At 38.8% G+C, this 25000-nt stretch overlaps 4 protein-coding genes across 5 annotated transcripts in view; 1 reads left to right on the forward strand and 3 right to left on the reverse strand.

Annotated features, from left to right (window-relative positions):
- Window positions 1-4730, reverse strand: part of LOC138012815 (kelch-like protein 18) — a 4816-nt gene extending 86 nt beyond the window's left edge. The window contains exon 1 of the mRNA XM_068859709.1: window positions 1-4730. This exon is cut by the window's left edge and continues 86 nt beyond it. Coding sequence (XP_068715810.1) covers window positions 2981-4690 — 1710 coding nt within the window. The 5' untranslated portion in view covers window positions 4691-4730 and the 3' untranslated portion in view covers window positions 1-2980.
- A 1441-nt stretch (window positions 4731-6171) lies between these two features.
- LOC138012830 (uncharacterized) overlaps window positions 6172-25000 on the reverse strand; it is a 133691-nt gene continuing 114862 nt past the window's right edge. The window contains exons 1-7 of one of the 2 annotated variants that reach the window (XM_068859738.1): window positions 14133-14165; window positions 14001-14056; window positions 11426-11475; window positions 10708-10848; window positions 9466-9528; window positions 7178-7269; window positions 6172-6390 (exon numbers count right to left, since the gene is read on the reverse strand). In XM_068859738.1, coding sequence (XP_068715839.1) covers window positions 6208-6390; window positions 7178-7269; window positions 9466-9528; window positions 10708-10848; window positions 11426-11475; window positions 14001-14056; window positions 14133-14147 — 600 coding nt within the window. In that variant the 5' untranslated portion in view covers window positions 14148-14165 and the 3' untranslated portion in view covers window positions 6172-6207. Of the gene's footprint in view, window positions 6391-7177; window positions 7270-9465; window positions 9529-10707; window positions 10849-11425; window positions 11476-14000; window positions 14057-14132; window positions 14166-25000 lie in introns of those variants that run through there. The other variant, XM_068859737.1, reaches the window with a different exon arrangement.
- On the forward strand, window positions 14198-16422 carry LOC138012824 (40-kDa huntingtin-associated protein-like). The gene is made up of 2 exons (XM_068859732.1): window positions 14198-14793; window positions 14944-16422. Exons 1-2 carry the CDS (start codon window positions 14265-14267, stop codon window positions 15354-15356), a joined length of 942 nt encoding a protein of 313 aa, XP_068715833.1. The 5' UTR covers window positions 14198-14264; the 3' UTR covers window positions 15357-16422.
- Window positions 18426-25000, reverse strand: part of LOC138012831 (prostaglandin E synthase 3-like) — a 13010-nt gene continuing 6435 nt past the window's right edge. The window contains exons 5-8 of the mRNA XM_068859740.1: window positions 21893-21982; window positions 20262-20294; window positions 19923-19968; window positions 18426-18756 (exon numbers count right to left, since the gene is read on the reverse strand). Of these exons, the coding sequence (XP_068715841.1) occupies window positions 18734-18756; window positions 19923-19968; window positions 20262-20294; window positions 21893-21982 (192 nt within the window). The 3' untranslated portion in view covers window positions 18426-18733. The remainder of the gene's footprint in view (window positions 18757-19922; window positions 19969-20261; window positions 20295-21892; window positions 21983-25000) is intronic.

The raw sequence follows: 25000 nt of genomic DNA on the forward strand, positions 1-25000 counted from the left end.
GACAGAGTATAATCTTTCAAGTATCACTCTCAGGGGTCAATGGGTTTGCTTTTGAATGAGTTTAAGAGGATTATATAAAATTGATGCCATTAATTTTATAAATGGTTGGCTTCTTTGGTGAAAGGCTAGCACAAAAGGAGACACTGACAGTCCATCAAATGAAATTTATTCAATGTTAATTAATATTCAGTAATTGATTAAAATTAATATGATTGAAACAATAAATCAACAAAGTAATAATCTGTGGTATTTGTGCAATAAAGATACATTTCCCACCATTTCAAATGTATCATTTCCCCTTAAAGTACCTGAAAAGAACATGCCTGTTTGACATGACAAATTCTTTTAGCCAAATCGGGATCACTTCACTCCCTTTTTGAAAGAGAGTCCAAATAAAATTTTGTATTTACAGGGTTCGTACGGGTCACGGAAAACCTGGAAAGTCATGGCATTTATAAAGAATTTCAAGTCCAAACCTAGAAAGTCATGGAAAATTTTTCCATGACTTTCCAGGCCTGGAAAATGAAATTCTTAAATTCTATTAATTATAGTAGAGTAATCATTACAGTTGTCAAAGCAAGGAAAAAATGAACAAAAGTTGAGTTTCAATCAAACAATCAGAAGTTTGGCGGACAGAGGTCACTATTTTATTCACATTTGAACTGAGTTATGTCAGAAAATATCCTAAAGTAAGGATAGTTTTGAAAATTTTCTTTCATGACAGCTAAACTTAAGGTCATGGAAAGCTAGAGAAGATCATGGAAAAAGTCATGTAATTTGAAGAGCTCAAAAGAGTACAAACCCTGTGTTTACTAGTATTACAAGGGAAATTATTTTCACCGAGACTTCCAATGTGAAGGCTGAATATTGAAAAAAAGCCTAAACCCATCATCTTGGCACAACTCTGTGCAAAACTCATGCATTTTTAGTATATTAAGTTAGCTGCTGTCTTTTCAATTAGTCAGAGAAAATACTGTCAGTGCTTGCCTGAGAGCAGGAGGTAGCAAGAGCAGTCAGTCTTGAGTCATCTTTGGTCATGAAATTACAAGACCATAACAACAGCTTAAGGACGTTTGCGCTCATTGCTACTGCGCATCCTCACATGCCATGTCATGCATCGAGCGCGCGCTAAGTAATAAAATGAACAATGATAGGGCAGATGGCTATTGCTATAGCTTTGCTTGGATTTAATGATCTTAGATGTTCGGTAACCCCTACTTTTCTTTTCAGAAACAGATTTTATTTACAATTTTCTCCAAATTGTCCAAAAATGAACAAAAAATCAATGTGGGAGGTTAAAAAAATTTCAAGATTTCTGTCCTCGGGACATGGAATCCTGCCTGCAAGGCGCATGAAACTATGGTCGCTAAATGCGAACTTGTTCATTCAGGAACCTCAACAGTTAACTAAATTCACTTGACGGGTCCACTTAAATAAAGTTTGGTAGAGAACATTTTACTTCAAAGATGTAATTGTAATATTTTTGGGCTTACAGACACTGTGGCCCTATTCGCTAAAGAAGCCAGATTTTTTCAGATTTAGGGTGTTCTTCCAGGCAAGTTCTCTCCAAAACGAAGTCGGTGACCCCCCATTTTTTTTACATTTCTGACATCACTAACTCATCATCTTTCAATGGTAAAATTTTCAGAAAAAAATCAATGTTAGAACATTTTCGCGCGAACGTCCTTAAGCAAAGATATGAAAAAAATTGGAGAATCTTAGAACATTGATTTTATTTGATTGGGATACAAGACCTCTCATTAAAGCAGGCATGCATCAACAAATACATACTTTTATGTGCTTTCTTCAAACCAAAATATTAATATTTTGACACTGGATCTTGTCTGGATTTTAACCCACTGACGCTTAAACCACCACCCATTGATGAGTAATAATCATCTGGCATTAGGGTAAAATCTATTAAGCCTCTCTCTTTGAAGTCAATGGGTTAAACAAAACAGTCTCATCTAATGCCTGTCATGTGACATCTATCAGAAAAAGGGAAAAACATGAAAACGTCCCAGCATAACGTGCAATTCAAAAGTAAGATCTGTTTACATTCAAGGACTAACTCTGGCAAATTAGATTTAGTTCTGTCCAAATTGTTAAGCTTTAAATTGAGCAGATGCAAAGGTTTTCATTCATCCTATTTGCCAGTACTTGGCATTTCTCAAGAACTGGATGATGCTATCACTGCGCATGTGTGGAGTTATGAAGGACTATGGCACAGAGTTTTCCAAGAAATCTCTCCCACTTTCCCAAGTGATTTTAAAATTAAAAAACTCACAGAAAAAGGCAGAATGCCCAGATTTGCTTGTGGACTCATAAACAGCAAAACAAAAAGGCAAAGTTGCAGACTAGCCACTGGGTACTCATACAGCTGGAGCTTACCCTGCAGGCCTTGGTTGTTCAAAAAGTGGATAATGCTATCCACTAGGTAAATCACTATCTAGTGGGATGAACACTACCAAAACCTATAACTCAACTATTGAGTTATCCACTGGATAGTGCTATCCACCCTTCAAACAACTGGGGCCAGGTTTCTGTAGTGTGAAGCAAACAAGAGTATTGCTACCACTCTCTGGAGGGAGTGGTAGTCCATGCAGGGTAACCCCTGGAAGTACATGAATGTTGCCAGTATCCATTTAAATACTTCAGTGAAAAGAAACAGCATGGAGCAAAGTTCTTTGTCTAAGGAAACAGTGACAGAGCAAGACCTAGAAACAGTCACCTCAGGAGTGGGAATCTAATGACCTAACCACCACATTACTTCACCTCAGTTTGAATATTCCTACGGAAATGAGGAAATGGAAAAATCTTTTCACATATTGAAACCATTGAAAAGTGAGCAATCCACTGTAAAAAGTTACATGTAAGTAGCCTTAAAACAAGTTACACTGAACTGCATTTTAGTTCATTACATGAATGTTTGAAAACTGAAGACAATTTCACTGATTGAAGGCCAAGTGAGACAATGACACTAAGTATACGGTCCTCTTGGAAGCACTGCAACTCCGACACCACCTTGATGCATACCCATGGATGCCACAGGAGTCCACCGATTTGCCAGTGCATCAAAACATTCTACTGTGTTTAGGTTAGAAAGGCCATCATACCCTCCAACAGCATACAGTCTTCCTCCTAAGGTGACAACAGCAACCCTACTCCGTCGTGTATTCATTGGGGCAGTGAATGACCACTGTCCAGTTTCAGGATCAAAGCATTCTACAGTGTTGAGGAAAGCACTCCCATTGTATCCTCCACATACATATATTCGACCATTCAAGGTGGCCACACCCACTCGACATCTGCGCTCTCCCATAGAAGGAGATGGAGACCACTTGTCGGACTGTGCATCATAGACCTCCACTGTGTTGAATATGGACAACCCATTGTGACCACCAATAGCATAGATCTTCCCATTCAGCTCTGTTACACCTGCAGCACTTCGCAGTGTTCCCATTGGGGTAAGGAAACTCCACATGTTGGTACTAGGAGTGTAGCATTCAACTGTGCTCAAAGAAATATGGCCATCATAACCACCCACAACATAAATCTTTCCATTTAGCACAACTGCACCAAGGGCGCTACGGCGCGTGTTCATCGGTGTAATGGCTTTCCAGGCCTTCAACTGTGGATCATAGCATTCAACAGTACTGAGCCTTTTATGCCCATCGAATCCTCCCAGGGCATACAGCTTGTTATCAAGTACAGTCACACCAACTCGAGTACGCAATGTACTCATTGGTAGCCCCGGCATCCACTGTTTCATCAAAGTGTCATATGTTTCTACCGTGCTAAGAGCCTCTCCAGAAGATGTAAGGCCACCAATGGCATAAATTAAGCCTGCTGCTTCACTACATCTCCTGGGTTTGGTGCGAATGGACTGCAACTTGTATCTACGTTCGGGCATGAGGTGATAGTCCTTAGCTTCGTCAACTAAATCACGACAACTCAAATTGCTTTTGATTAGCTCATCAGCAGACACCTGCTCGCACAGAAACTGTGGACTTATTAGCGCAAGTCTGACGTTTTTCAACAGTTCTGGTAAAAAATCCTTTCTTTCGTCTTCATCTCTTCTAATCCATGCGGACACTGCCTCAAAGACTTCTTCTTCTGTTCGGACATTTAACTCTTCTCGCGAAATCATTTCAACAACTTTTTCTGGGGCGAGAGCCAAAAACTCTTCACTTCTAGCAACTTCGGAGAAATTCTTAACAGCAAAGACATCGGCTGCTTTTACTAGATCCACGCAGGAGTACGTGTCTGCAAAAGAACGAATGCCTAGACAGTTTGTGGGATGAAGGACACGATGAAGAAATTCCACGCAAGCTTGCTTCACGCTTGCTAATTGTAACAGGCTGGAGGCGCTTAGTAGATTCTGTACATTGCCAACATTTATCTCTATCCGTCCGGTGTAGCAGAAATTAACCAAATCTTCTAACGCCGAAAATTCCACGTCAAACAAGGTGACTTTATCTTCATGACTTTCTTTTAAGTCACCGGTAAACATAGCATTAAAATAACTGCTTGCAGCCGCCAGAACGACGCGGTGAGATTTTAACTGGTCATCGCCAACACGAAGCTCAATATCACAGAGCTTTTCCTCTTTTCGGAGTCTGTGGAGTTCCGAGAAGACTTGTGTTGGAAATTCAGGCACGCAAAGCAACAGACTCTCCTCTGACGCCATATTTGATTTCTGTGTCGGTCATGAATTGGTCACGTGATACCTAACAGGTGTTTGTTACCCCAAATACTGGTTTTCTAGCCTGCGTGGCCGGCGTAATCGGGGAAGGGGAAGGGGAGCGACGCCGGCCACGCAGGCTACTGGTTTTCTGGCCATCTCGCACTGCAGCCATCTTGCGAAAAAAATGGCTTGCCTGTCACTCTGCTTGGCAAGCCATAGTAATTTCAACAATAATACTTTCCACGTAACATTCTCAATTCTCCAAAACACACCATGGTTTTTAAACCTACATAAGCTTAATTTCAACAGCTTTCAAAACTATCAACAAAGTTTAGTTGAGAAATTTGGAACGGGCTTTTTTCAAATTCTGATTTAACTAAATTATTTCAAGATTTCAAGCACCTCATCACATTTTTTCATTTTGATTTACTTACCACTGGTTGTTCAAAAAAAAAAAAAAAGAAAGAAAACCAACAGTGCATCAGTTAGAGCAATTTTCAATTGAGAGTTTAAAGTAATTAGCGAATTGCTTTGGTTTTGCATTACTTCACTCCGTGATTGGTTCAAACTTCTCGTGCCATTTTTTCAACCAATTAGAAGTGAAACCAAAACCAATCGCGCTTTGTGACGGCTATGTGTAATTACTTAGAAGTAAAAGTAATTGCTTTGGTTTTGGTTTTATGACACTCATTTGAAAAGTGCTCTACAAAAGTCTGCAAATGATTCAGTAACTTGCAAACACTGAAGACAGTAAACAAGCCAAGTAAAGTTGCTGTTTGCAGGGACATTCAATAATGGCTAGTACAAGAAGTGTAATAAGGAAAGTATAAGTTTATATATTCCCTCACAGTCAGCTGTACTAGCTTTTCATTACTACCAATTTACATGAAAAAATTTCTCCATTCTGTTTGGCAGTTTCCAGGTAACACAGTGCATAAAAGAGGTACAATCATGTAATTCAGTGCAAAAAGATCTGAATGGTCAATGATGAAAGAAAGTCTCAAATGGCCAATCAAATATGAGCCCCAGACGGCACAATCTTTGTGTGATTGCGTGATATGTGTGCATTCAGTTCTGATAAATCAGGGGTTGATCCAGGAACAGATCTGTTTACCTGATGTGAACATTTTTATTAATGCAAAACATAAACAAAGTCAAAATGGCAGCCTAACCCATCTGGACTTTTGTCAGAGTATATACTTTGATTCTTTCAATTCCCCCCTTTAGAATATTCCTAGAACCGCCACTGTAAATAATAATATATAATGATAATCTCATCTCGAAATTTTTTCATGTATATTATCAAGAAGTAATCTCATGAATTTTTCCCTGTGCAATTTGGAAAAAATATGCCTTCAACTTTTGTCGCTTATTTCTTCCAAATTGCACTCAAAATCATGTGATTACCTGTACTGATAATGAACATGAGTTTTATTTATCTCTGTGTATTTCTTAAATAAAAATTAATGAAAATATAAATTCAATCCACTTCAACAATATTTATTTTGTTCTGGCAGTTATCAGTTCTTCTTTTTGGCTTCGACTTTCACAGACTTTAGTTTGCCCTTCCTCTCCTGGCGAAACTTTGCTTTCCGTTTTTCCAGCCTCTTTTTTCTTTGTACCCCATGGCCTCCTCCACCACAGGTGACTTCAACATTTATTTTTCTTCCAGCTAAAACACTGTGATGCAGGTTTAAAGCTTTCTGTAAAACAAGAATAACAAAACGAAAATGATCTGTCTTCTATAATATACAAAGTTACCTTCAGCATAATAAAGATATTTACTGCAAGCAGATCAAGCCTGGCAATTGATAAATCCTCTCCTGCAGTTAATACCTTAACTGTGGACTTCACAGAAAGACCAGGGGCCTGTTTCTCGAAAGTCCCGAAACTTTACAGACCATTTTCGGGTGTCACAATTCCCTTTGTATCTCAAGAACAGAGAGGATTTGAGTCGTCAAACTTCACAGTCACTTTTCTTTTTGTTACCTTGAAAACATGTTAAAAGATCTGCTTTCCAAATCAAGCGGCTGGCACTTTCACAAATGGCTTTTCGGGCCCAAAAAGTTTTCGGGACTTTCGAGAAACGGGCCCCAGGCCCCAGTTGTTTGAAAGGTGGATAGTGCTATCCACTGGATAAATCACTCTCCACTGGATACCTCAACTTGATAGTGTTATCCACCTTTTGAACAAATGGGGCCAGTAGTGTTCTATTTGACTAGCAGATGTTCCTTTTCTGTAGCCTTAATATGCATAAGGGCACTCAAGTTGACAAGAAATGCGATGTGTGAGGGAAGAAGGCCACTTACCAAAAGATAACAAATTGTTCATTTATCATTAAAATGTTTGATGAATTCCACAATATTGGAATAATATTACTGCCTCATGACATTGTACCATAATAGTTATCTTTTGGAATAGCAATGTAGACATATGAGTGTGACTTGAAATTAAATTAACCCATGTAAGAGACAGCCATACTTAACTAACCCAGTAACTGTGCTTGTTTTTGAATTCAAGGAATCCACAGCCTTTTGATTCTCCTGTTCTCTTTGTCATCAGTCTAAACTGTTTGATGTTATCTTAAATTTAAACACAAGGTTAAAGATTTCATTAACTCACATTTGTTATTGTTTGAATCAGTTTCTTAAAACAATAGTGCTATATTTATATAAAAACAAACCTTAGGGATCCTCACACTTATCAAGAAAATTGAAGCAATATTATTGTCTATATAGACACCTGACCATGACATCTGCCATGGGATGGATATTTTAATAACCCTTTGACGTCCAAACGGCCAGACTTAGTATTTTACTCTGTCTAACGCCAGACGATTTTATTAGTCAATGGGGAACCCCAGGGAGTCAATGGGTTAATCCAGGGGAAAATCTGCGATCGCCAACACACAGAAGCAGACACATGCATGAATGCTTATTCATTTCAGTATCTACAAACAGCTACTTCTCACAAGTTGTCCTTCTATCCTAGAACAATGGAATTCTCTCTCCCTGTTGACATGTTTTCTCAGTCCATAAATGTATCCCTTTTCTTCTCCATTCTCCAATTGTGTAGTTTAATTAACACCCTGACAACTGAAAAATAATCTCCTAAAGCAGCCCCCATTAACGAGTAAACTTTTCTCAGTGGCGTGAGACAGCTTCATAGCTCAGTTGATAGCATTGCACCAGCATCACAGAGGTCATGGGTTCAAATACTGTTGAAGACACCTGAAATTTTCTGCTGAAATTTTCTGGTGCTATAAAAAAAAATAATGGCTTAAATTGTCCACATCCAGTGCAAGGGTCATTTCTCTCTAACTTTTATCTTAGCCACACTTCAAATACAAACATTTTGTTTGTTTTTTTTTTTAAGTAAAAAACGTTCCCTGGTTAAAAAGGTTAAAATATAAGCTTTCGGCTATCAGTTTATAGCCTTTAACGAATGAAAAAAGTTAGCGCACGGATGGAAATATTGAGCTGTATGGGTTTAAAGGTGCAAGTCTTAATCTTTTTCAAGAATACCTCTCTGATAGAACTCAGGTTACAGTTCTAAACAAAGTAAATTCTGAAACTAGTTTCATCATTGTGGTGTGCTTCAAGGCTCAATCCTGAACCTCAAAATCAGCAAAAATTTGTGATGATGAAGAATAAAGCAGCTTCTATTTCCAAAAATGATGGAATTACTTTGTGATAAATAACCTCAAAGAGGAGAGTGAATTTCTTTTTGACTTCGCAGAAACCTCAACCTCAAGAGTTGGACGATTGTGATCTTTGTGTTGAATTCGCACATTTCTTGACAAACTTTATAACACAAGTACTTAAAAGAAAACAAAAAAATAAAAATAAATAAAAAAAACCTGGTGTCTTGCTATCATTTTGACACAGATATATCCCTTGTTTCGCGAGTACAACGCAAGTTAGCTAATGATCACAAAAGACCACTGATTTCGATGCCACTTGTGGTGAAAAAGAAAGTTGCAAGGGAACTTGCAAATGATCAACATGTCAGCCTTGATGCCAATGTTTCTTGATCCCCTTTTATTTTCTTCAATATTTCCGGGTTTAGTATTTCACTAGTAACCACATGTCTTGTCAGGGAGTTATTTTACCTAAGACATCTTCCATGGTATTATAATATACTGTACCAAAACAACATTGTGTACTATTAGAGCTACATATTGCACAAAGACAACTTGAATCTCCTGGAAAACAAAAAGCAGCTCAGTTTGACAGTTATGGAATAAAGTGCTGTGTTACTGCACTACCACATATTTATCATTATCTCATTTATATTATTATTTGGATGTACAAGCATGTTCCTGTAGATTACCAGTAAAAGAGTGAGGACAATGTGCAAGCCAGTGAGCCACGGCTGCAAGTCATGGCTACGAGTCATGTGAGCCAACATGGCGAGCCATGCAAATCAGCATGCGAGACACACAGCTATTGAAAGCTAACCATTTTAAAATGGGTGCTGAGACTTTACAACTGTTTATAAGAGCTATTTGAAATGGCTGCTTAGACTTAAATGTAAATTCACATGGCTCACATGACTCGCAGATTGTCCAGCTCCCAGTAAAGCATGGAGTGCAATTTGGCGATTTTACAACGTTAAAATCTACACTTCAGACCTAATGGTATACTTGGTTCTAAAAATAGTAATAATTTCATTCATGTTACTGTTAAAATGTTGATGGCCTGGTGTGGGACTGAATAAGTGCTACACCAATGATAGTCATGATGTTCTGTACTATTAGCATAACTGATACAAGATACCTTTGCCAGTACATCTAAAATGTGATATGACATCTTCCTCCTTTACTGTAAATGGTAAATTACCTAACAATAATAAATAATTAAGGTGAGCTAGTGAAAAAAACATCAAGTACTGCAGACTTTCTTTGCAAAATGAGAAAACAAGACATCACTTGGATATGCATGTACTCTTTCCTGAAAAAAAAAAAAAATTGGAAGGGGAAGGGAAGGAAGCACTGGTGAGAAGGAAGGCCTGCAATGACGCTACTGTTTTTCCCATTCAACCCACTAACTAATTAATATGCATACATAATAAAGGCAGCTGCAAAATCTCTAAAACTGTCAAACGACATCAATTGAAATTAAAATGCTCGCAGTAAAATTGCTCCACGCAGGAATGTCATTTAAGGCAACTTTTTCCCAAAAAATCTCATGGTCAGGAGCAGAGCGAAACAAAACGCATTTGCCCGAAAAAGAGCAATCACCTTTCAACAACGTGTGTGGAGTTCAAGAAAGGAGTTTACTGAAGAAATACGGCTCAACTTATCTTATGTGAATTTGTTCACACAATTGTTGAAGAAGGAATTGGTTGGTGTTGTACTGGTCGAACGACTAAGAAATGTGGCTGGAATCAATATTCCAGAAAATACTCCACAGCTTGTTTGTAATGTATGTGTAAGGAAAATTAAATTTTCAAATTTCTATCCAAACGCTTTGCATCAGATTAAAAAGAGAACGTTGGTGACGAGATCGATTTTAGATTATTTACTTCAAAATTTGCTTGAAAATAGCCTGACTTTGAAATCAACCAATCTGAGGAGGGGATTATATGTACATGTACCTGTAGGTTGGTGACGGACACAAATTTAATTTCTAGCCAATCACGATTTTTACGCACAGAAAATGAGCACAAAAAATGGGGAAAAAACGAAAGCGTCCTTGCAGGCGTCCCCTTCCCTTCTTCCTTGTGAGACCTCCTCGTTCTTTCACCGGCTCACCCTCCCTTCCCCCTTCAAATGGCCGCCACGCAGGCTACTAGAAGACTTGACACTGATAAAGTTCACTATAAGTTCATTATAAGTTAAATATTGAGTTGAGTGAAAATTTAAAGCCATATTATAATAAACTATTACATAATAATTTATTATTTTTAATGATGAATCCTTTCTGAAAAATATGGCTCTTTGGCCTTTCTGTTCACACAAGAGTACAAGTTACAGAAAGATCTTTTTTTAAAGAATAACGAGGTAACATAAGATTTACCAATAAAAAGTATGTATCTTTTTCTCTTTTTGCTGATTTCAACTGTCTTGTTACTTTCCTCTTGTTCACTTGGTTCTGAAGTTGCAACAGCTTTGATAAATTTTGTTTCCTCTTTTTTTGTTAATGGTTTCCCAGGTTTCTCTGAAATAAAAAATGGTACAAATTCTTCATTAAAGCTGACAGTAGAAAGGAAAAAAAAGAATATTATAGTAGAATGTACTTAAGAAACCTGTGTTGTGGTGAAATATATTTCCACAGTATTCAATTTTTCAAGTTAGCATGTGCATTGGATTTGGAGTGAAAAGCAGGCCCCAGTTGTTCAAACGATGGATAGCGCTATCCACTGGATAAATCACTATCCAGCGGACAAACACTAGCAAAACCGATTGAGTTATCCAGTGGATAGTGATTTATCAGGCGGATAGCACTATCCATCGTTTGAACAACTGGGGCCAGATCAGAATAATTATGGTGTATGTATGATAAGATTGTAAAAAAAACTTTAAAATAAAATTGTTTTGAGCTCTTCAGTGATGAAGGATTGTTGTTTTGTCTACACTTGAAGACACAAGGTAAGGGATCGTGAGCTGGGCTCATTGTTTAAGACTAGATACTGTTACAAGCCTCTATTTATTCTACATGTAGTATACCATTTTATTGTGATTGAAAACATGTTAAATGTACTTTCAAAATACTAAATTATTTGTAACAACTGCACCTGATTTCATTTTCATCTTTTTGTTTTTAGGTGCATGTTTGGACCGCCACCTGAAAACATACATTTTGTAAAACATCATAATAAATATGTCGACATGGCAGTCATGGTCTGATACCATTAGCATTGCTCAGACAAGCATACAAAAAAAATGATGACAATAGTATTAATACTAATCATCATCATCATTATCATCATCAAGCTTTTGAGATAAAGCAAGTTTGGAATTGAATAGAGTAGAGGTTATTCCAGTTGTTAATAATTTGTTGGATCTCAAAGATTGGTACAGAAATCAGTAATGAGTTGCTGTAAAAGACTGTACTCTTGGTAAAAGCCAGAATCTCAGAACTTTAGGTGTTGAATCTCTAAGCTCCGGGAGGGAGCTGAGATATGACATGAAATACCCAGCAAGGTGATAAAAGAACAATATTATAGCAATAATATTATTGTTATTATATTTTGAGGAAAGCGGTAAAATGATGAAACTGCACTCAGGGCAGTAGACCACTAGCTGGTTCTGAGGAATAGGGATTGAAAAATAACTGATGGCAATAAATGAGGACAGGAAGCAGCCATCTTTCGATAAACACTACTCATGATGGCCAGTTTCGTAGGGCTACACAGGAAGTCAGTGAAGCAAGTTCATGGGAGCGGCTTAAAAGAGGATGTCTCAAAAAGGAGACAGGAAGGAATGCCCATGGCAGTACATAATCAAGTACATGTAGAAGGAACAAATTGCATGTACATCAAGGCAAGGATTGAAGAACAAGGAATCCCTCCAGCATGTAAATTTTATATCACGTGGGGAGAGAGAGCAAATGGTGAGCCTTATACGATATTTATTTGCAGAATGTAAGATGTTACATGTATCTCAACACCAGTATCTACTTTGGAGTTATGACAAAGTTCCCCAAGTCATCCACAAGCAACTTTGTGAGAATTTGAACCAAAAGAGAGAGGGAAGATCTGGTATGATCAAAATCTGGTTCTAGTTTTGGAATCACAGAAGGGGAAATTGCACTGAGACTTCACCACACAGACAGACTGCTGAATCAACCATAATTATATATGTAACTGGCATGATCTTGTCATACTGAACAAAGATGACAGATCAAGCTTCATAGTGGCTGACAGTTGACAGTAGAGTTAAAAACGAGGAGAACAGAAACATTGAGAAGTACCAAGATCTAAAGAAGGAGATATCAGTAACAGAGAAGTACAGAACTGTCAAAGTCACACAACTAGTAATAATAATGGCACACTGCAAACACTCCCAAAGGGCTACAATGTATGAGAAGTGGCTGCCTGTCTTGGAAATGGTAATCTGTTAGAAGTTATACCAAGGGTTGTTCTATGATTTTAATGGGACATGGTTTTTCAGTGAGTGATTGAGGAAAGTTCTAGGTCCATTGATCAGCCATTTTTCTGTGGCTTAACTAAAAAAGCTCCAAATGAAAGTACCATCCCAGGAAGGGGCTTGATGGTAAAGATTATTGGCTGTAATTTTGTTGACTGATTATGACTCATATTATTCCTTCCTTTTACGTGCCAGAATGGCTTAGTTCTTAAAACAAAGTTCATATGTATTCACGACATAAATAAAGTTTGTACATAATTTACAGTCCAGAAAAAGTCAAGTTCACAAATACCACACCAGATCTTCTTCAGCTGGTAATTTTTATTGGAAATACTCTCAACTAAATCATTGAAAATATTCTTTTGCTAGCATCAGGGCAAAAATTTAGAACAGTATACCTAAGAATTATCTATGATGAAATGGTATATGAAATGAATCATATATGAACTGCGGATATGAAATCAAGTGAAGCTATGATCTTTGCAGTTATGAACGCAATTTTCACAATTGCGTAGAGAAAATTACACAATTGTAAAAAATGCGTTCATAACTGCGAAGATCATAGCTGCACTTGACCTAAGAATTATCTATTACTACTCTATCTTTAATTAAAGATGGGATAGTTATGTTGATATAGACCCCCTTATTAATCAAATTAAACATGGAACATGTTAATTCAATGTAATTTCGTATTAATTACTTATTTACATGAATATTTATTTTTTGTATTATTACTACAGTTCTCTCTCTCTTTCCTTGTGTATTGCTATAAAATGTCTTGTATGTGTAAGTATTGTGACATGCATGTGTGTAGCATCCCACCACTGTGTGCCTTGAATAGCCTTTGCCTAACAGGTCACAGGTCATCGCCTTGCCAATACAGAAACAAGCCTAACCGTTTACCATTGCTAACATTAGGCCTACAAACTTTTGTTTAGGCCTAATTAGGCCTACATGTAAGGTTAGCTACAATAAATGCTTTATAGGATACCATCTGTGTTGGTAAAACAATGACCTGTGACTTGTGTTTCGTACCTGCCGTTGCTAAATGTAGATAGTGTGTTTGTGTGATTTATTGCTTTATCGTTAATAAAGTTGAATTAAGAGTTTAGGCACAGATTTCCAGCCTTTGGTGTCTCGTTGCGCTCGCGCTATTCCCACCACCAACGGTTGGAAAATCTGAGCCTTATAATTTACAGTTTGAAAACAACGTCAACTTACTCAATTCTTTTCCGTTTCCTCGGCGTTAAGCCCTTTTCTTCTTTAGCTAATTCCATCTGCAAGTTAATGAACTAAATTCTAGTGACTATAGTTACTGAATCACATGAGTCCAAGAAACATGAAGAAACTCACATCGTCGTCAGCCATATTGGAAGGGAGAGAATGGTAACTACACGTATCCCAAGAATCCATTTGGGAAAGGTATATGGAGGATGGCCTTATGATGAGCCTGATCAGTAGACGGATACGTGGAAGAAGCCGTGGATGGATCGTGAATTTGACGTTCTAGGACAGTACCGCGCCATAGCAGCAAAGTTGAAGAGGCGTTTCCTCAAAAAGCCCAATGTATCTGAAGCAAGTGGGCAGTTTGGTTCACTTGCGAAAGAACTGAAACGGCAAGACTGTCCTCACTATGCTGGTTTCTGTAGTTTGGCTAAAGCAAGGTGTGAAAATACATTGTGTAATGCGACAGGCGAAGTTGAGGCGCTTACGGAAGCGGCAAGATTGTTTTTGCAAGCGGAGAAAAGTTGTGTTGAACTCAGGTGTCCGTCTTTTGGGGAACACTTGACGGAAGCGATACATCTGTTCAATCAGGCAATCAAGACACATTGTGCTCAAGGGAATTCCGCCTTGGGAGCTTGTTTGTGTCTAGAAATTGGCGATGCTCTGAGATACATGAACCGGCCCCACGAAGCAATGGTTCATTACCAACACGCAGCAGAATTGCAACATCAGACTCCAATAGATGCATTGCAGTCCATGACATTAGTAGCTTCATGCAAAATTGACACAGGTTTGTTTACCTCAGACAGACAAGTTTCTTAAATATGGAATATTTGAAATAATTTGAATTTTTGTGTCACGTGCTGCCTCAAGGAAAACAATGCAACCCCAATATATTGTAGCTAGATCTTACTAAACCAGCTTGTGTTTATTTTACCAGGTGATTTTGATGGAGCCTTGTCTGTACTTACTGAGATGGCTTACTTTGCTGAAGAACCAGGGAATGCAGGACGGCCACAAGGAAAGCTACAAGGCCCTTATCAAGAGATCTTAGCACATTGTGAAATTGGACGTGTTCTGCTGTTGATGTTACTTCAGCCAACATCACAGCGCATTCGTCCCCAGCATGCTCAGGTACTTGACAAGTACTCTGAGGGAAATGTAGGTGGGGACCCTGTGAACTACATGAACAAGGACCTTTTTCTTTTGCTTCAGTCTGTGGTTATGGTTTGTCAGGACAATGACGTTGATGCACTGACAGAACTAGAGAAAGAATTATGGACTTACTTAGACCCAGAACAGCAACATTTACTTCATTTGATCACTCAAAAATTATCAACCAAGGGAAAATAATACTGTAGGTGCTTTGAGCAGTAAAGTGTTGTGTTGTGGAATCAAGGTGCTCCAGTAAGACTGGTCTGAGGTCGGAAACTCAACAAAGGAGATAACCAACCGAATGAGTCAAGTGAAAGATTTCAGAGAATGCAGTTCTTTGTGGGCCATTTATTTTTTCATGTCAAACTCTGTCAATACTCATGAGGAAGGGTTCTTTCAAAGTTTGCAGTCAGAAGAGGGTTCAGCACAGGCTTCTTCAACGCCATACCCCACCAATCTTTTTCACTCCATCTCACAATCCTGCCCGCAATGAGCATTTTTATCTCGATCCTGCATGATTGATCTTTGTTGAAAAAAGTGATTTTTTTTTTTTTAAATCATAGTAGTACTTTAGCAAGGCTCAAACCAGTTTGAGCACTTTCAACAAACAGTACTACCGGTATTTGGAAGCATTGAACCTACCCAACTATTATGTTATGGTACCAAATGAAACACCAATAATTGCTTAACAAGATGCACTCATTAAGGTGATGTGATAGATTACCGTGGCAACAAAAGACCATCTAAAATCGCTCTCTATTTAGTTTGCAAAGTTAGAAAAATTTCTCTAGAGTGGGTTCAGAGCCACTTTAAGTGAGGGTGGCTATGAATCATCTCCAGATAATTTTTTATAACTTTGCGGAGTTTGCCATGGAAACCTATTCATTGCATTAATGAGTGCATCATCTTAATCCACTGACATCCATGTTTAAATTCAATAATCAATTTCATATGAATTCCAAGGCGTGAAGTTAAGATCTCTTCATCATAGGTTCGATAATATGAAATTGCTGAAAATCGAGGGTTTTTTGGAAGAAATATAGACATTGATTTACAGTTTCAATTTGTAAAAAAAATTTAAGTCCATCCAATTTTGTAATAGCCCCGAAAACGCAGTGTCATGATTAGTGACCATGAAAACTTTGCTTGTGTTTTCTCAGCTTTAAAACATTGCCTAAGAGTTCACCTTTACAAAGCGACAACTCAAATAGCTTTCGTCTGATTCAGCTTAAATTTTCAGGACTATTTCAATACAGTTAGAAAATGGGTGTCAGTGTTTTGACTTTATACTATTCTTTGGCATCCTAGGGGCATTTGAGGTGTTGATGGGTTAAGAAAATTTCGGAGGAATTTAAAATCCATTGTAGCTTAACCCATTGACTCTCAGGGGTTCCCCATTGAGGAGTAAAATAGTCTGGCATTAGACAGAGTAAAATACAAAGTTTGGACGTCAAAGGGTTAAGCATCAAAAATAGGACTACCAGTTTTTGCTTTGAGAACCTAACTCACAAAAACAGCATTCTAACAAAGTACTTTTTTGGATTCAAAACTGCATTCAGGGAGCATTACCATGTTTTGTTTTATTCTCATAGCATAAATACTTGTGAAATAGTGTGCATTCACATGTTTTAACAGGCCTTTGATTTGTTCACAAAAAAATTTGGTCAAGCCAGATGGGTCCTGGTGACTAATGACTTTAACCCATTGGCTCTGGAGGTTCCCCATTGACGAGTAGAATTCGCCCTTGTCACACGGCGACCATATTGTCCGGGGAGACCAAAAAAGCTTTGTTTTACCACACCAAGCCTCGCAGTGGAAACCATGGGGGTGAGGCTTGGCATGGTAAAACAAAGCTTTTTTGGTCTCCAAGGACAATATGGCCACCGTGTGACAAGGGTGAATCGTATGGCATTAGACAGAGTAAAATACTAAGTCAGACCGGTTTGCGTGTTAAAGAAGTCAAGAAGGTAATTCCATTCTGAATTGTCAGAACATTCACTAGATTCCTTTGATCATTCTATAAATGTTAAAGGGCGCTATATAAGTAAATAATAAATAAAGGGTAATTATATTCCAACATTTCTATGAAGACTTTAAAAAAAAGCATTAGATTTTCAACAAGACGTCTTACACTTTTGCACATTTCTTTCTGAAGTAGTCTCCTTTGGTCACGCAGATCTCCTCCCCAAGGAGCGTTGCGTGACCACCCTAATAACGGCTGCGAAGGAGACTATTTCTGAAGAGATGTGAACAAGTTACATCTTTGATGTCGTTAGTTACCAGGACCCAACTGGCTCAGCCAATTTTTTTTTGGCGTGTAAATCAAACGCCCGCTATAAAGAAAAATGTTTTTAAGTACCACACTCCAGACACTAGAGATATTTAAACGAAAAGTTTAAAAAATGGGGAAAAAGTAAGCATCATAGGGACTTTGAGATAGTTTATTCATCCTTTTTCATAGTATGGCTTCTAAAGTTGATGTCAATGAAAATATAACATTTGCAAAATCATTGTAAAACTGCAATCCTTTTGCAATGTTTGTAAATCTGTTATTCTTGCATTCAGCTTTTCTTATATTGCGAGGTGTCTGGGCATCGTTTTAGCCCATTTTGAAGCAAATTCTTTTCTAGGGGTCCGGTGACTCATAATGTCAGCAAACTGGCCATGATCCCTTTTTAACCCTTCAATAGGCCACTTCAGAATGCCATAATACTCTTTGTTTGTCCTCCCAAATTTTGCATGAGCATTGTTTTCGTTTTCCCTTGGGACCAATGAAGAGAAACTGGAAACAATGCTTATGCAAAATATGGGGGGACAGACAAAGATTATTATGGTATTTTCCAAAGTGGCCTATATACTTACTACTAATTTAATGTGTTTTAGGGTTAGATTGGCTCTTAAACTCAAATCTGCATTGCTGTCTTCAGAAGTCTTTATTTCAAAATAAATCATCCATCTGTACCGGTACTTTTTTTTTTCAAATGAAGCAAAAAAGTGAAAAAAATCATGAAAAATGTGTCATATATTGGCCCTCTACTGAGCATGTAAAACAGTGAGAGTCCCTCTTGAGTATCATCCCCATTGAAGTGAAAGGTCTGTCCTAACTACATGTACAAGTTTTATGAATTTGGGTAGCTTGGGAATGCACGAATTCATGCAGAGGTACAAAGCAATACAATCTGCATTTACTCGCCCTTTCCATTATTTAGAACTGGAACCATTTCTTTAATGCATGCAAGTTGCTTTATTAAGTGCATACCAGACAACCTGTCTGTACTTTCTTTTTATTTTTTTTTTATGTTCCCTATTACTATGTCCCCAAATGAAAATACTTACAACAAACCACCCTTTTAACAAAAGTCATTAACATGACAAGTTTATTTCTTATAGGGAATATGAATATTGTTTATGAACAAGATGAACAACATGCCAAAACTATTGAACACACAGATGCACACAGCTTGACAGTAGCTGGTTCTGTTCACCCAGAGGTGCTATCCTGAGTCATCCGCATTTGACTTTGACTGATTGGGCACTATTAGTAATTACATTTTGTCTACGTTGATGTTGATTCTTTAACTCTCAAGGTCAGGTAACCCTGCAACAAAATGACATGGAATTGTCAAAAGTTACATATTCGTTTCGAAAAGACAGCATTTTGAATTTCCAAATTGTCACCTTGTGTAACACCATGATACAAAGCTATTTGGTTGAAAAAAATGTCTACACCTATGAAACTCTGAAGTTTGAGCATTTCAAGTATATTAGGAGATATGTTCATACAAATGCATGTATTTTTATCTCATGAGCAAAAAGTATGCACCTTTCATTGCAAAGTGAACTCCAGATGTTCTTGTTGATTTCTGGCAGCCATATTGGTGTACAACGGTGGTACACAAACGCTGCGGCTTCATACAAAACTCTATAAATCAAGTGATCCTCGCAGTTACACAATTTGTATGAATGCAATTTTAGCAATTGCATAAAAAAACAATTACTAAAATTGCATTTATAACTTCAAATTTATAACTGCAAGGATCATAGCTTCATTTCATTCGGCACGAACTATCAAAGGAGATCGAATTCGTTCAGTTTCATACGTTGTTTCGGGAAAGCAAAGTGCCTCTAAAAGTTCACAGAGATCTGTTTACAATGCCACCACAATTAAAAGTGAAATGTTGCCAATTTGCATGATTCATGTTTCGGTTTTAACAGTACGTATTTTAATTTTGATTCATGTTTGACACTTGACATGAGCGTCGTTTAGTTGTTGAAGTTCGCAAACGTTCGGGTAATCATCGGACTTCTATAATAATTTATGCCAATCTTGCCGCTTCAGTGATTCTCGCGAGACGAGTGTCTCGTCTCTAGAGACGAGACTCTCGTCTCGCGAGACGAGACACTCGTCACGCGAGAAACGAGACGAGACTGGTAACTTACCTTTGAGCGGTACTGTACCTGAAGATTTGTATGATTCATTTCACGTAACATTTGTTCGTTTAAAATTCTATAAAGTTGCATGAAATGCTTCGACAAATAGCTCAGAAACAATGTACCGCACAGACCTGAGAATTGGAAAGGTGATTTGTCAGCATAGCTTTTTTCAAAAAGAAGTTTCGATTTTATTTATTTGTTGCATGACAGTGAAAACGATCTATAGAATGTCGTGGCATAATCAAATTTTCTTGCCCTGTGACAACTTAAAGGCTTGATTGGCCTTAAATTATATGCATGTTGTTTATGATTAATCTGATCAATATAAACCTTCATCATCACTGTCATCCGAGTTGACATCTCCAGGATCAAAGTCCTAAAAATTTTGAGAAATAATGTCAGTAACACAGATAACAAGTAAACTAAATCTGGGTTTAGGGATATTTAGTAAAAATCCCACAAGAGACTTGTGCTTTTTATGGTTCTAAATTACATGTATGCATCACTTTTCACTACCACACTGGTGGCCAATCAGTCTGATGACTATTGCATACAGGGATTTTTCTCTTCAAATGTGCTAGAATCCAGGAATGTTCTTGAGCTAATGCAATTTTTATCTACCATTTTCTACTTTAATAAAATTAATAACGTCACTTCATGACTCATTACCTGACCACCAGCTCCACCCATCTGATTCATCATCTAATAATCAAGAAAAATTAATATTCTGACTGATTAAATGAGCTCAGGAGGTAGGGAGGGTGTTGCAGAGATGGAAGGGAATAGCACTTACACACAGACATTCAAAAAACCACTTCTGTTCACCGGCCACTTGCCCTCTATTTAAATCAACCAATCAGCATTGACTAATTGTGTTGTAGATAGCCAATCACATGCTGTGAAAGAATGCCATACAAAACAAGAGCCTCTGATTGGTATGTAATCCACAAATGGAAGTGGCTTTTCGCTTCAGCAGACTTTCGTAGGGGGTATGCGTGACCAAGCCCTAAGAACATCTGCATACATGTAGAAGGCTACAACTACTCTTCAGCTTCAAGACACAGAGTATAAGTGGTTTGCAACCCATCTCTGGAGAGTAAGGTAACAAAGGTGAAATGTACAAATACTGGTGGATGAAGAGAAGAAACTAATGAGAGATATTTCTTTCATCCACCAGCATAGCAGAGATGGCGGAGCATGAAACCTAGCTATTAGTCACCGTCAAATATCAAAACAATAAGGTTGGAAGAATTCCCTCAGGATTAAAAAAAGCAACCTATCCAAACATTTGATAATAAAAACGCCGAGAATGTACAGTCCTGTTTCTTTTTCTCTTAGTTTTATGAAGAAAATATCCTTGATCATTTGGCTTCATCTTTGAGTACTAGCACTACACTAAAGACTCGTGTATAAGCCACACCCCCAACTTTCAAGCATGATTTTGCAAAAAAATAAGAACTCCAGCTAATGTTGTGTATTTGCAGCGATATTAATTACCGGTAAATAGGTTAATCAACTCTGAAAATACCTTCTAAAAGCTTCTTTTTAATCAATTTCCCTATTCCCTTTGAGCGACAACAGTTGTCTTCATTGCCAAAGCCCACAGTTGAAATGAAAACGATAGAATTTGCAGGAGAACGATGCAAAACGTTTGCTTGGCAACCATGCAGGGATTTAACAAGGGAAGTCTGAACATGGAAACATTCGCTTTCACATCAGCTGTGCGTGGATATCATATTTATCAAGATGTATGGAAGCCACCGATCGGAGAAAAACTTGTTGCTAAACAAGAGTTTAACAAACCCATGGACAAACCCGTGAAAGTAGTGAAGGGCAATGAAACAGACAGCCATTTGCCTCCTGAGTTCTCCAAAATAACGTGGTATTTTCTTGCATGTAGTGGAGAAATCAGTGTTGAGGTGATCGGCCGTAGACGACATTGTAAGCAGCTGTGCGGAGGAATGGAGATTCTACTGCTCAAACAAAGTGCAAATGAAATGCTTGAAAGAACTACTGGTGAGCAAGACTGAAGATGCAAACCTTCTACTGAAAGCAGTGATCAACAACAGGTTTCAATATGTTTAATCGTTAGTTAATGGAGGCTTTCAGTTCAATTTGTGACTCCTACAAGCCTGTTTACTCCCTCTGAAAGCAATGGTCACATGTATTAGCCACACCCACGATTCTTGGCCCAAAAGTTAAGCAAAAAGGTGCGGCTTAAACACGAGTCTTTACAGTACATTGGTTCTCAGGTTGCTTTTTTGTCTTTTGTACAAAATCTTCAATGCTGCTTTACTTACAGCTTCAAAGTTATCATCTACAGCGGTATCTTCTTCTTCTGAGTCATCTTCGTCTCTCCATCTGCTAAAATCTGTATGAAGATAACTAGGCTGCAAAAAATAGAATATTTCAACATTAAGTAAGGATTTCATTATCTACAGTTTTTGGAATCCCATTGACAATATTCATTAATTTTGTTCGTTCACTTAATCGACGTCTGTTTTGACTTTCCTCTGTTCTGTGTAACTGTAGCTTTGAATACCTGTAAAACGGGACGGGCATTGACGGAGGAAGGGGGGTAAGAGGTGTTCACTGAGGGCCACAAGTTTATCAGTAACTCTACTTCAATGGCACGTGCTACCCTCTTAAAATAAGAATCTTTTACAGGTAAAAGCAAAGAGATTAACAGGTCACCTTTCTATAATTTTAGTGTCAAGTGCTGTACTGTACTTAAAAAATAACTCTCAAACATTCTTAATAGAAGCATTAATAATAAATGCTTGATAATAATAATAACCTTTATTTAAAGAGGGTAACACCTATTACTATAAAAGTATTCTCCCTAGTGGCCCTCCACACATGGAGTTTGGATGCCCAGGATTGTAGGGATTGGAACCACCAACCCCAAAACCAAGTAGGTACAACACCCAAGAGCCTGCCCTAGCCACAAGCCCCGTCCGCAATGCTTGAAAAGACCTTCAGGATGGGACAGCACAGAGCAAAGTGAGCTTGTGGCTAAAGTCACAGCCCCCAGGGGACCAAACCTGAGGCACCCAACCCAGCATGAGAAAAAACAAGTTCCCTACCTGCTAGGCCACCTGACTGCTGGGTAACAGAAGCAACTGGAGTGTGGATATAGAGATGCTAGCTAGGCATCCTGTGGCAGAACCACTACCTGGAAGGTAACACTGCTGACCCAGCCCAGATAGATGTTGCCACCCACATGAAAGAGGTCTGTCTTTGAGCACTTCACGTGTACCTTAAAACATGCGGGATCCATCAATGCACCAGCCCGACATTGCTAACTGGCAGATGGATGCTAGGGTCAAAAGGCAGAATAGTTGAGAACTTGCCTGCACAAAGGAGACCAAAGAAACCAAGGCAACATGCTGTCCATACACTGTAGCATGATCAATGGTCCCTGAAGTTGAGATCTAAGGAGTGCTGAATGAGTTTGAGAATATGAGTAGTAATGGGAAGGGAGATGAACCTTGCACCCATTTTATACCTTTTAGTAGAGGCTGTAGCTGTAGACAATTGACAAGGGGATCAAGCAAACCATTGTCAATATGAAGGGATTGTACTGCACTGAGGTGTACTGAGGTGCAGTGCAAGTGATTGTTCATCAACAGGCAGAAGAGCCCCATTAGGACTCAGACAGCCATCCCGACAGCAAAAATTGACACAACGATGCTGGGTTGACAAGTAAAAACAACGAGTTGATGGGGCAAGGCCCTGGGTGACAGAATATAGCATCTCATGGTCAAGTGACTTGCAGCGCTGTCAGGAGATCTGGAGGGAGTGGCATTGGGGATGGCTAGGCTAGTGGGACTAGGTGCTGGAAACGCTGAAATTGAAAGTACGAAAAAGCATCTGCAACTCTGTTAGATTTACCACAAATTGATAAAGCAGTAAAAGAAACAAGTGTTAAATAATACAACAATACCATTAAGCCCATATCTCTGGAAGTACCAGAAGACAGCACTGCCATGTCGCATAAGAATTCAACCCGTCATGGTGCCCATTGAAGTCCCAACAGGTATGCTACCACAACAATGGCAAACAGTTCCTTGTATGCAATTGACAGGGGTTGCTGCAAGGCTGACCAAGTGCCAACGAGCCACTGGTTATTGAAGATGGTTCCATAGCCGAGAGAACCCGAGGCATCAGACGAGACTTGTGAGTCAGGAAGGGGGTCCATTCTGGCATCAGGAAGAAACCAAGGCCATCCTAGCTTTGGAACTTAAACAGTTCTCTTAACTAAGACAAATCAGATGGAATTCCTTAATGGGGTGGTGATCGCACCTGAAACTACACAGCAAGTTGACCATGCAGTGTAGAAATGGCCTATCCTGAGGAGCAATCTTGCAAGCATGGTGGCAGTGCCCAATTAGTGAATCCTGTCACAGCCATTTGCAGAATGCCTTACTGGACCATGTACCTAGCAGGGCAATGATCCTCTCTCTCTCTCTCTCTCCTCAGGTAATCTAAGTAATCGTGAAGGAAATCGACCCCATAGTAGTGAGTTGCCATCCACTGGACCTTGTCTGCAACAGCCATGAAAATGTAAGGTGCTGAGCGCAGACCAAAGGGGAGAGCCACGTCCACATAGTATTTGTCATGACATGTCATTTCCAGGAGTGGCCGATCCTGAGGATGGATGGCCACGTTGCGGTAAGAACTTGCCACATCAAACTATCAAACTTGGCCGTAAGAGTTCCCCGGCCCTGGGTCATAATATCTGCTATAAACAACTATAATATCGCGACTCAGGAATGCTGTCATTAACAATGTGGCTTTCTGGAGATGACAAATGAAGGATTAAACACCATTTACCCAGCTGGTTGCTTTTGGGAATCACCCTAAAATGGCTGATGTGCAAATCTGGAAAAGGCAAAGTAGTGAATGGGCCAGCCATCCTACCACACAAGACTTTGGTCAAGAGGTAACCATTGACAACAGATGGGTGATCAAGGGCTGAATGCATGTTGGAGGAAGCTGACTACAAGGATACTGACAAGCTATAGGCCTCGAAACCGATGTGGAAACCCTCCAACAGACTAGTACAAACATAAGCAGCTGCCCTCTGATCCAGATAGTCAAGCACCGTGGCTTGAAAATGGGAAAACTGCAACGGGAAGACTAAATGCACTGGGGCAAACCGAAAAAAAAAGAACAGGAACAGAAATGCTGGGAGTACCAACTGAACAAAACAAAGCCTCTGGGCTTGGCAGTCCATGCTCCTGTCAAGACAAACATAAACACTATTTACAAAAAAAGCAGTGGGACTTTCCTGCTCAGTACCTCCCCTCCTTGGAGTGGGGGAAGGGAGGAAAGTGTGAGTGAACATCCCTGGAGGGCTGAAATGGGTAGCCAACCCTGGGGTAGTCCCCATCGCATGAACTACA

The sequence above is a fragment of the Montipora foliosa genome, chromosome 8, assembly GCF_036669935.1.
Source record: "Montipora foliosa isolate CH-2021 chromosome 8, ASM3666993v2, whole genome shotgun sequence".
Lineage (NCBI taxonomy): Eukaryota > Metazoa > Cnidaria > Anthozoa > Scleractinia > Acroporidae > Montipora > Montipora foliosa.

What these genes read in the sequence shown, in the direction of transcription:
- LOC138012824 (XM_068859732.1), top strand. Translation starts at nt 14,265, where the DNA reads ATGGATCGTGAATTTGACGTTCTAGGACAGTACCGCGCCATAGCAGCA. An exon ending in TTCATGCAAAATTGACACAG is followed by an intron (nt 14,794 to 14,943) that starts GTTTGTTTACCT and finishes TTATTTTACCAG; the next exon opens with GTGATTTTGATGGAGCCTTG.